Raw genomic sequence first — 12071 nt, 5'->3', positions numbered from 1 at the left:
CACTTCTTAAAGAGATTTTGTGGGATCTTCCTTTGCCATTTCAAAGTATATCCAGTCCAACACTGAAGTAGGTGTGTTTGGCAGAGATACAGCTCCATGTGTCCATTTTATGGAGAGTCCACAATGCTTGCAGAGATTATTCCACAATAAGAGAATCCTATTGCTTTGAGTAGGGAATCCCTTTTCATCATTTGCAGCACTTCCCTCCACTTTTTGGGGCAGTAACGTCAATAGTTGTGTCTTCAACAGATCCTGAAGATAAAACATTAAGAAAATGTCACTCCAAAATAGTCTTAGAACAGCCATATAACTCTAAAGTGTTACTTAGGGTAAATCTTAACAGTACTTTTCCTCATGTTTAACAGCCAGTTGAGACCCAAAGGAAAGATCCATCAAGTCACCAGCCCATCTCCAACAGTGGCCAAGTGGGATGTCTCAATAAAGACATAAGAATATGGCACACAAGTAATAACCCCTCAGGATATCATCTCAACTGCCATTTACTGCCCCAGGTCTTCCTGAGCCAAACATGTTATCTTTACATCTCTTCTGCTTTTTCCTTTGGATTTTTGAATCAGTAAATTTCCCACTGTCCCATGTCAAATAATCCCACACTTCAGTTGCATAGCATGTGACAGTTTGTTTTTTCCTGCTTTGCCTTGGGAGGCATGCACTTCATACCTTTCCCATACTGACCATATAGACTTCTAGAACACTTTATACTCTGTGTCTCTTTTCAGGCTTGAGGATCCTAATCTACTTGTTATTCCCTTAATAGAAGCATTCCATATCCTGAGAATTCTCACCTTTCTCAACTATATAATTTTTATGATAGGAAATCAGAACAACATGCAGCGTTCCTTTAATAACTTGAGGAAGTTAATGCTCAAGAAGGTTTCCAAATGGCCAGTACAGTGAAGGGGGTTGGGTTTTTTTGGGTTTGGTTTTTTTCATTTGTTTGTTTTTGAATGTATGTGTGTGTGTGGTGGTGGTGGTATTTTTCTTCCTTGTCCAGACAATATCTGCCCAAACATGTTTAACCTGTTTGGTTAAGTTCATAAATATCTCCAGATGGGGAGAGGATTTGGTCTATCAGCAAGGAATTATCTGATTCAGACAGTTGTTTACGAGAAACTCTGAAGTACTTTAGATGAACATACTTCAAAAGGGAACTCTGAATTGTCTTTGAAGGTGAAACCATTTGTTATGCTTTGTTTCACCTTGCAAGTAAAATCATAGAGTTTATGTTACAATATGTAACATAACTGCTATTCACTCCCTCTGTTCTGCTTCCTTCTGAATTACCATTACTGAAGTTTGTTTACTGTAGCAACTGAAGCTGCTATTTACTTGGGATATCTTGTCCTAAATCATTTTATCATTTTATGTATATATGTATATGTGTGTGTATATATATATATATATCCCTATAGGACATATAAATCTAATTACTTAGAATAAATCTTAGGAATAAGACTTGAAATATTTCAAAATAATGAGTAACTTTCACTGCTAGAAGTTCATTACAACAGAATACACATCCATGTGTACATATTGCATCTACAGAGAGAGCAGATTATCTACTGAGCTCAATACCTGCAATTACCATGATCTTTAGATGAAAAGGTTATGCATAGTCATTTATAAATGCGAATCTTTCCCTGCAAATATGGACCTGTCAATTTTAGAGCCATTTCAGAAAAAAAAAAGTCTGAAAACAGAATGACTGATTTTCAACAGCCTGTTTTCTAATTGCAAGCATAGTTAATAATAAACTAAAGAGCAGTAACTAATCTTTGGAAGTTGTATTGCTGCTTTTCTGTCCTGCCTTCTGCAAGTTTTTTATTAAGCAATAATTACCTATACTCAATCTCCCTGCTGTTAAAACTTCCTTTCAAGAAAAATTTCATGGCTTTCATACAAGAAGGCGATTTCCACATGAACTTTTCTGTAAATCAACAATGTCTTCAGATTTTAATTTCAAGGAGCAGCAGAAAAAGCTGATCTTGCACATAGTGAATCAGAACACTGAGATGTTTAGAATCCTCGAACAGTTCAAACACTTAGTACGAAACAGTGTTTAAAGTTGCTTCAGTAGAGGATTTTACATAGTGAAGTGAAAGCTTGACTTTTTTCCCCACACGCATTTTCAAGGCATTAAGCATGCTTTTTTTCCCTAAATGAACATGCCATATAAATGAACCCACTGGGGATATTTTGAAAAGCGTGATGTTCTTCAACCATGCTTTGAAAGAGGACCTAGATAGTTCTTTACACATCAGATATTATCACATCTTTTCTAGATGACTGAGGTTCAAGACAAGTAGTTTAACTGATTCATGAATTTATGGGTTTCAACCTCTTACCTACAACTCTGCCCCCAAATTAAATACAAGTTAGCATTTCACCTTTCTTGTTCTCTAAGGAAGCAACATTCCATGGTGCTAAAGAGGAGGCTTCCCCTCCCAAGAGTTTATGTGGGGTAGCAGTTAATGGCCATTTCTGGCAGCATTTGATTACTGCGAGGACCAGTTCAGAATCCCATGGCTCCTGTGCTGCTCTCTGACAGCAGCTCTCCGCACGCCAGCTACACCACACTCCCCGGTGTGTTTATTCCTGCTCTCCTTTTCCCTTCTTAGGCGGCTACAGGAAGCATCTTCCCTGCCTAATCACATTTGTGCAATCTTTACCATTCCTTTTTTTTCCCGCCTGAGCTGAGAAAGATTCCACACTTTTAAGAAGCGTCAGCTGCGAGCAGGTGGTGTAACACAGCAAGCGTTAAAGTGAATCTCGGGCAGGAGAGCTCTCTCAAGCTCTAGCCAAAGTTAAAGCTCACAGCCGGGTTCGCCTCGCTGTGCCGTCCCGGGGCCCGTCGCGGCTCTCACCTGCCGGGGTCGGCGTGGCGGCCGCGGGAGCCCCCGGTGCGCTGCAGCTCCAGGTCCGCGGGGCGGGCGGGGGCGAGCGCGGCGGTGAGGCGGAGGCTGAGGCCGTGCACCAGCCGCCGCAGCAGCGTGTCCTCGCGGCCCTTGGGCGCCGACAGCCCCACGTCGTCCCGCAGCTCCTCGGGCGGCACCTCCAGGTTGCCCGCGTACCAGAACACCCACCAGACGAGGCTGAGGAAGATGCCGATGCCGCCCGCGTAGATGAGCAGGTCGGAGAAGAACACGTCGGCGAACACGCCGGCCAGCAGCACCGCCAGCCCCAGCGCGTCGAAGGCCAGCGCCAGCCAGAAGGCGGCCACGCAGCGGCCCAGCCCGCCCGGGGCCGCCATCGGGAGCGGCGCCACCGCCGCCTCGGGCCGCGCGCACCTGAGGGCAGGGCCGGGCCGCGCCCTCCCACCCGAGGGCAGGCGAAGGGCACGCCCCCCGCACCTGAGGGGCCGCCCAGGCCGCGCCCCCCACACACCTGAGGGCAAGCCCGGGCCGCGCCGCGCCCCCAGCCGCGCGCAGGGGAAGGCGGGCACACGCCGCCCCCACCACCGAGCCCCCAGACCGCCGAGCCCCCAGACCGCCGCGGTGGGACTCGAAGGCTGATCTGCAGCGACCGATGGTATTTGGGAGCTGAGGGCTCCTTGGGAGTGGTGCACACTGACCTCTTTTTACATTCCCAAGTCCTCAAGCACAAGAACTGTGCTTAGATGTAGGATATCCTGTGCCTGCTCTCACAAGAGCCTTATATCTAACACCCTATTTAACGATGGGTTAGCCACTGTTCCAGTAACTAGGAACTATGACCAGGCCTAATAGCATAGGCACTTTCCACATTTTTGTGGAAGGACAGAGTGCCAAGAATGATGCTGCTGAGGAAGACTACTCCTCCAGTGACAGTGAGTGCTGGTGCTTTACTGGGATTACAGATTTAATTCCTATAATAGCATTTGGTTCACAAAATAGTTGAAAAGTTTCAAAAAGGGCTGCAAAAGGGTCAAAAAAAGTTGCCACCCCATATCAAGCAGAATATTTTCATATTCATCAGTGTCTATCACGTTTTATTTAGCACACACTTTCTTTCTAGGTAGCCAGTAGCTTGATATGAGGATGTCCTAAAAAGGAGATGTGGTAGGATTTTTTGAATGACAAATGAGGCTGGTTACCTCCTATTGATTAATACTGTCTCTTACCACCTTTTTCCTATTTGGAGTTTTTAGCACTAGGACTTTTCAACACAAATCTGCCTTGTATTCTCACTCTGCGGAGGGCAGACAAGTGATCATACAGAGAACAATTGGGCAGTTCTGTAAAATCACAAATATATCACCTTTCAGTCCTGAAGTATTTATTTTTCATGCCTTTACTGGATGAGTTCACTTGCCTGGCACAATTGTAATTCACATAGCCTTTGGCTTTTCTCAGATGGAAAAACAAAGGTTCTGTGACCATCATGCAGGAATAAAGCCCAAAACTGAAGGTAAGATTTTCCCTGATGTTGTAAAGTATACATGGTTAAAGGAAAATTGTCTTGTGCCTTTTTAACTCACAAATACCCTAGGTAAAAACAGCTTAAAATTACAATGTTTGGCTTGGTACCAGGCTGCTAACTTGAATATCTGCAGTAAGACCAATAGCTGCCAACCTGTCTTTATTATACTGAACAATTTTTTAAATGATAGCAGCTATTTCACTTTTAAAAGCACACGTAAATTGCTGCTCTTGGCATCCATGCTTCTTGCTTCAGAAAGATGGCACTTATTAAAGTATTTTTCAGCCTTTTTTCCCCTAAGATAGCCCTGTCTCTGCCCTTTGACACTTGAAAAATTTGAGTGTTTTTGGTTTGGGCCAGGAAAAGATAAAAGGTGATGGGGCCTTTAAGACAGTGAGTATATTTGTACAAGCTTGTACATTAGAAGGAAACCACTGAATCATTACAGATCTTGGTGGAAGAAAAAGCTCTCAGGATGAGATTTCTTAAGAAGGCATTTTACTTCATCAATAAATTTGTTTACTGAAAATACACCACTGAATGATGATATAAAATGTGTTACAACAGACGTTCATGCTGACTGTGGCACGCGCACCTTTTTGGGTGCCTGCTTCGGTGATTTTGAAGACTTCCTGGCTGACTGCATTGACTTGCCAGCTTTGGGTGTTGCAAAACACTTGGCTTCAGGGTTTTTTTGAGTCTTTTTCATGTCTTTTTCTTTTATCGTTTCCTTTGGTTTGCTGACCTGCTTGGCTTTTTTGTCTTTTGATGACGTTTGCAAGTCTGCACACTCTTCTGTAACCTCAGGTTTTGATTTTGGAGTCTCCACCACTAGAGACTGTCTCTTTCTCTTACCAAGGGGTGTTTTGGTTTTCTTGCCCAAATTGTCACCTTTTTCTGGACTTGGTTCCATTTTCTGTATTTAACAAAAACAAAAAAATTACCATTCCACCCAAAAAACATACTCCCTGTTTTTCAGGAAGAAGGATCAGTGAAAACCGTTACAAAATGACAAACACTTTCAGCTGAATTGCGCCCTAATCTACTTGAGGAGTGCTAACAGATACTGTTCCCTAAGGAGCAATGAACAATTTAAACTCTTCAAAATCTTTAGTTTTAACTGAAATGCGAGTTTCTCAATACTACTCAGTAATTACCTTCAGGTCAGCTGAACTTGTTGTTTGTATAGGCACTAGTTGTGGAATTTCTTCATCATCATGTTCACCTGGTTCTTGGACTATTTCTACTTTTTCTTTTATCACAGGCTCCTGGGTACCAGCAGCAGCTTTACTTTCTGTTGTCACAGTGACTTGACTTGAATTCAGTTTTTTAGCTGTCTTCTTTGCTTTTTCAGGTTTTGCCTTCTAGAAGTAATCAGAAGTACATCTCAGACAAATCCCCATACCATCTCTAAATGTATAATAATTGTTTTAATGTGGTTAAAAATTAGATGGTATAGCAACATTAAAGAGTCTTGTTCAATAGACCTGGACTCATCAACCATATGTAAAATATGAAAAAATGCATTGCAAGCAGAAGGTTATTATAAATAACTCACAACTATATTCATGTCAAGATTACAGTCCGTAAGTTAAATATTCATGGTCCAAATTCATTTCAGACAAATGAACACAAGCAGAACTCATTGCAAAGGAGTAGCCAACTATTATATTTTTAACAAGTATGAGCTCCCCCTACATATACAAATATACGAGCTTGAGAATTATTCAGATGCCACCGATTAACCAACAAATAACAGATGCATGATCTGAATCCACATATACGTTAATGAGTGTATTTTCGGAAGGCAAATAGGGATAAACAATACAGGCAAAGTTCTAAGAATGAATCTCAGCTCCCTTCAGTTTAGGTCTAGAAACACTTTACAGTTTGCTTTAAAACCTATAAGGGAGTTTTCATAATTTCATTATTATTACTGAGTATTTGAAGCACTGAGACAGGAACGTCTAACCAGTTTTAGCCATAAAAGCCTGGGATCAATTGCTATTACAGTTAAATGCCACATTACAATGCAAAGAAGGAAGACAAAGAATTAGCTGCACCAATTTAATTTATGCAAAGTTTGAAGAAATTTCATTTACCTTTACTTCGCTTTTCTTGAGAGATGGCTGTTTGTCAAGCTCATCCAGGTTGGAGATATTTGCAGTGTATATTGGGAGTGCAACTGACTTAAGTGTTTTGAGGTGAAGAATTTTTACATTTTTCCATTTCTGCAAAAACAAAATCAGTATATTATGTAAAAATAAGGCAGAAGTATGAACCTACTTGTCTGTAAGTCAGTCAATCAGCAATACCTTTGGTAACTTGTTATCAATCACTTTTGCTGCTGCAAGGATATTCTCAAGTATCTCATCCACTTTCATCCCAGTGTGACCTATACGTGCTGTACTGAAAGAAGAGAAGGATAATCTGTATATGTGGGCAAATAAACTTATTTCAAGTTGCTTGTTTAGTTTAGGCATACCCAGAAATGCAAAAAGCCCAGTCATCTGCAATTATCTTAATGTTCATAAAGGAAGGATGGCTATTGCAGAAATCTTCTGTGATAACAGAATAGATTCCCGTGTATTCATCTTCCCATATTTGGATATGCAACTTCTGCCTTACATTACAAAGCATTGCTAACAATTGAGATCCTTTTAGATATACATGAAAAAAAATCTTATTAGAATGGAGTATTTTGGAAATAGAAAAGTATTACTAAATTAGATTAAAACTAGGATTGTACATGCTCTTTGACAGTGACAGGTGCCTAGAAATTCCTTAGGTAAAAGGAAAAAGAGACAAAAAACCCCAGCTTTACAGTAAAACTTTAGTAGAACTACTAATTTAATTATACAGTTAAGATTCAAAACACCCCCTATTTGGAATGGTGACCCTTAACTATTCACATATTAAAGGAATAAAAATAACTCACTTGAAATTCCTACAGTTAAGGTAGAACCACCCTTCAAGTGATGTATTAATAGATTTGTACTTACTAACAGCACCCTTTGTTGTTAACTGGAAGCGTAGTCCCTTGGATATGTTTTTCTAGTTCCTTGGCAAGATTTTTGGCTTTCAGGTTTACAGATAAAGGTGCCCTAAAACAGAAAGGGAGAGGAGTAATAAAAGGAAACAATTAGAATACCCAAAACAATACCAATTTCCCTGTTGCTAAGAAGAATTTGACCATAAAAAAGATAATGCAAAAATGATTTACAAAGTTTAAAGACCTACTTTTTCTTTTCATAGAAGTGTTTTCCTAGATGTGAGGGCAAAAGCCTTCTAATTCGGTCATCAGACAGAAAGAGATCGAATCTGTTCAGGAGGCGCCGCTTCGCTTCAAACATTTTATACTCCTTTTTGAGGGTTTTGTATGAGATGATCTGCAATGCAAGCACCAGTTCAGTCCCCACTGCTGAAAATGCAACCAGAAATGCTTCTCAGAACTGCACAGATTAAAGCTGCATAACTGATAGTCTATCACAGTGCATTATTTTAGAATGCTGAAGACAATCAAAAAGTATCCATTTCCTACTGTTTTTAGAATCAAACAATATGGATCTCTTGCATAGAAGCTGAACATTACCAAACAGAACTTCAGTACATGAATAACATCTAAAGGAAGGCTAAATATAACAATAAGTTGTTTTACAATTTTGTTGCTGGTGGCATAAACAATCCAATCCAGCTGCAAAGGGTATAAATATTCAAACACTGTGAGTTTTCCAGTTGGTTACTCAAACTAAATATTGAACATTTATCTAGAAATTGTATCTGATTATTAAAAATCCTGTTTCAAACTGAAGAAATTGTTCTGAGTAAACTCTGCATTTTAGAAACACCACAGTTTGAGTAGTCATAAAAATCTTATTAGAGAATGTGAATGAGAATTAGAATATTAAACAGCAGAAGGTAACAACTCCTTCTATTCTTTTTGGTGGTATAAAAGGAAAGAAATGACAGTACTGTATTATACCATCAAGGGCCTCTCTTACCTGGCTAATACTTCTGATCCCATTCTGGAGTAAAAGTTTCTTGTACAGATTTTCAGTCTGTTCTGCTGATAAATTTGGTTCATCCTTTGTGAACAGGCAAACGTCAGCTGTTTCTGGTCGAATGCCATGGGGCAGTGGTCTACAATGAGAATATGAGATGCATAAAGAATGTCTAATAAGAGAAAGAAGTTTTCTCCAGAACTAGGACTACAACTGAGAGATCAGTACCCTTCAATAACACAGAGAAGTGCCTGTATTTAGACTCAGTGAAACCCATACTTGATAAGCATACAAAACTGGAAAAGTGAAACCATGGAATACCACGGCTCCAGATACAAGGCGGAATACCTTGTCCTGCCAGCAGCCCTTACCACACGGGTCCCAGGAGGAGGACCCTCCATGCTCCTCCCTTTATGCCATGGCTACATCCAGTCATTAGACAAAACCTTGTAACGCTGGGGCCCTGATAAATGGATGTAAACTTTCTCAATGTAGCACAGCTACAGTTTAAAAGGAGACTTCTAATTCATATTCAGGTTTGCTTACTACAAGAAAGAAGTCTTACTAATGATTTGGTGGTGGTGGGTCAAGACACAGAAGTTGATCTATTTTCTCGAGCTTAAGGACTGAGAGGCACATACCCTGTAACTGGCAACCCACAGAATCAGTATTCTCCGTGCAAAAAGCTGGCACAACCCAGCTTCCAGTTATACCAAAAGTACGGGTAAAGCAGCGTTCTGACCCCGCAGTTCTTAGTCACGGCATGGGAACTGCCAGGACAGGGCTGCGGCAGTCAAATCCCTTACGCTCAGAATCTGCAAAGTGCTCTTTTCCAAGCCAAAGGACACGAGCAACCCCTGTAACCACGCGGCCGGGTATCAGTCTTACATTCTGATGACTTTTGCCACCTGCGGGACCTTCCAGACCGTCACCAAGAGATGGACGCTCTCGCTCTCGTTGAGGAGCAGCGCGTCTCCCTTGGCCTTGCGTCTGGCGAAAGCCACGAGAGCCCCCACCGCCTTCTTCACCTGCAACGGCACCACAGCGGCAGCAGCCGCAGGTCAGGTCAGGTCAAGCCCAGCCCGGCCGCGCTCCCGCCCGCCCGGCTCCCCGCAGCCCCCGGCCGCAGGAGCTCCCGCCCGGCTCCCCGCAGCCCCCGGCCGCAGGAGCTCCCGCCCGGCTCCCCGCAGCCCCCGGCCGCAGGAGCTCCCGGCCGCAGGAGCTCCCGGCCGCAGGAGCTCCCGGCCGCAGGAGCTCCCGCCCGGCTCCCCGCAGCCCCCGGCCGCAGGAGCTCCCGGCCGCAGGAGCTCCCGGCCGGCTCCCCGCAGTACCTGGGCACGGTCCAGGCGCTCCTTCCCGCTCGCCATGGTGCCGCCGCTGCCACGTGCGGCCTCCGCGCCTGCGTGCGCGTCGCTTTCCGGGGCACGACGGAGCTCGTCCGGGGCGGGGCAGGTCGGAGGGCGGGTGCTGGAGTTCGCGGTGCTATTGGTGCTTTCCGCTCTTGCGCTCGGCAGCAGGCGTGGATCGGGGGCGGTGGTGCCCCGCGTGTGCGGGATGTGGGGGCCCGTCCAGGCCCTGCAGGCAGCTTTGCCCCAGCAGCGTCACGGACTAACGGGGCTTGGAGCAGAGCTCCGGAGGCCGTCAGTCCATCCCGCTTCGGCACCAAGGCCAGCCAGAGGTCAGGCCGAGTTGCTCAGGGCTGTATCCACCTTGTCGTCACGGTGAAAAAAGGTGAAAAAAGGTTTTGTCGTACTCACCTTGTTTTACTGATGGTGCTGTCCTGGTCCAACCCCGGATGCTGCTGGCCTTCTTTGCCTCCAGGGGTGGCTCATGTTTATCTGGCTGTCCCCCGGGCGCTTTCCAGTGTTGCCGCAAGGGGCTGCTCCTTCCCAAATGCAGGTTGGCATTTGCGTTTGTTGAGTATTGACAGGTTTGTGTTGCCAGATCTTTCCAGCCTGTACAGGTCCCTTTGTTCATGAGGATAGTGGTTGGTCCCCTGTAAACTTGATGTGACCATGCTTCAGGTCACCGATAGAGATATTAAATAGAACATGTACCAGGATAAATCTCCATTTGTTACTGCCTTCAGGTGGAGTACAAGCCATTATTTCTGCCCTCCGAGCCCTGTTACCCAAACAGTCATTACCCATCTAGTTGGCCACCACACCATTATGTTTAGGAAGAACTGAGCATTGTCTTCAGATTCCTTCTTTGATGACTATCCCTGATCGTACTTCATGTATTACTGTCCTTTTGCACTGGAGTGCTGTCGTAAGTTCCCTGCTTAGCCAGGCCAGTCTTCTGATAGATCTACTTGTCCTGAGTATCAGGAGCAACTGTTTGTGTGATTGGAGGAGGTTGTCCTTAAAGACCTGCTGCCAGCTTTCCTGAGCTCCTTTGCCCTTCAGAGCTGTGCCCCATGGGATCCTGTCCACTGGTTCTCTGAATAAACCAGAGTCTGTCTCATGGAGTCCAAGGACTGTATTCTGCTGCTCATTTTCCTCATACACTGTCTTGAACATGGCTGTTTCCAGGTTACTACCATTGGGGCAACTGCTGATTATCACATGTCAAACCATTTCTTCCTCATGTGTGACTAATAAAGGCAGAACTGCTGCTCTCCGGTTCAGTTTAGAAATGCATTGAATGACTACATGGAAGTAGCTTAATTTTGGAATGCTTATTCCATTGAGTTCCATGCTGGATAAATACATTGTTCTGAGATAAAATCTAGCCTGGAATTATTTGGTCTCATTCTCATAGTGCTGTGCGTGCCCTGGCAGCTTTGGGTTGTCTGCATTCATTACACAGGTAAGCTGCTGTCTGGATAACACAGCTATGCATAACCAGGGCTTAAATATGCATGAAATTAGGAGTCTTAGGCATTCACTCTTCTCTAGACTTTTTTCCTGCTCTTTGCCTTTCTATTTATGGTTTTATTCCTTCTCATCAGATGCCATCCAACAAAATTTGTTGCTCCATCAATGCGGCCAGTGCAAAGAGAAACTAAAATGCCCTAGTTTCTTGACAAGCTGCTTTATGTAGTGATTTATATTTTCTTTCTGCTGTTAGTGTCCTTGGAGCAATAGTGGAATAGTTGATGGCATCAAGACTTGTCCATACTTAGTAAAGAACTATATGGACATACACTGATTTTAAAGAGTGAAAAAAAAATCCTGGAAGATGGAAGTTTTCCTTTTCTATTGTGTTATTTGAACAAAACCAAAACGAAACCAAAACAAAAAAAGAAACCGGCTAAAAAAAAGAAAAGCTGTCCTTTGTTGCCATGTTGTTTGAAGTACTGATTAGAAAAATTACTGAAGGTGAGGAACATGCAGGGTAGCCAAAGAGGGCAGACTCATTAAATCCTTTTCAGTACTGGTGGAATTTCTGGATGTGATACTAGCTCTGGTGCTGTAGGTTCTCATAATTGTATTAGCCTTGCTTCTATCTTTGCACATTTTAGGGCAGTTATATTTTAATAAAACATCAACATATTAGTGTGACATGTTAAAACAAAATAGAAAAAGTCAGATGACTGGAACATCTCTCTGAAAATGAGTCAGGCTAGTCTTGTAAGGTATGATTGAACAGCAAGAAGACTGACTTTACTGGGTCAGTATAGCATTAATAGGATAAAACTAAAGGGAC

At 43.3% G+C, this 12071-nt stretch overlaps 2 protein-coding genes across 2 annotated transcripts; both read right to left on the bottom strand.

The window, feature by feature from the left end:
• LOC138118868 (transmembrane protein 238-like) lies at positions 1-3333 on the bottom strand. The gene is made up of 2 exons (XM_069030149.1): positions 2886-3333; positions 1-252 (listed from the first exon to the last, which is right to left on the bottom strand). Exons 1-2 carry the CDS (start codon positions 3269-3271, stop codon positions 243-245), a joined length of 396 nt encoding a protein of 131 aa, XP_068886250.1. The 5' UTR covers positions 3272-3333; the 3' UTR covers positions 1-242.
• A 1562-nt stretch (positions 3334-4895) lies between these two features.
• RSL1D1 (ribosomal L1 domain containing 1) lies at positions 4896-9848 on the bottom strand. The gene is made up of 9 exons (XM_069030136.1): positions 9752-9848; positions 9309-9448; positions 8421-8559; positions 7660-7808; positions 7422-7523; positions 6735-6828; positions 6522-6650; positions 5577-5783; positions 4896-5335 (listed from the first exon to the last, which is right to left on the bottom strand). Exons 1-9 carry the CDS (start codon positions 9785-9787, stop codon positions 4991-4993), a joined length of 1341 nt encoding a protein of 446 aa, XP_068886237.1. The 5' UTR covers positions 9788-9848; the 3' UTR covers positions 4896-4990.
• Between the last annotated feature and the right edge of the window lie 2223 nt (positions 9849-12071).

This window comes from Aphelocoma coerulescens, chromosome 14, assembly GCF_041296385.1.
Source record: "Aphelocoma coerulescens isolate FSJ_1873_10779 chromosome 14, UR_Acoe_1.0, whole genome shotgun sequence".
NCBI lineage: Eukaryota > Metazoa > Chordata > Aves > Passeriformes > Corvidae > Aphelocoma > Aphelocoma coerulescens.
The sequence above is the reverse complement of the archived record's forward strand: the minus strand, read 5'-3'. Positions and strand labels throughout refer to the sequence as shown.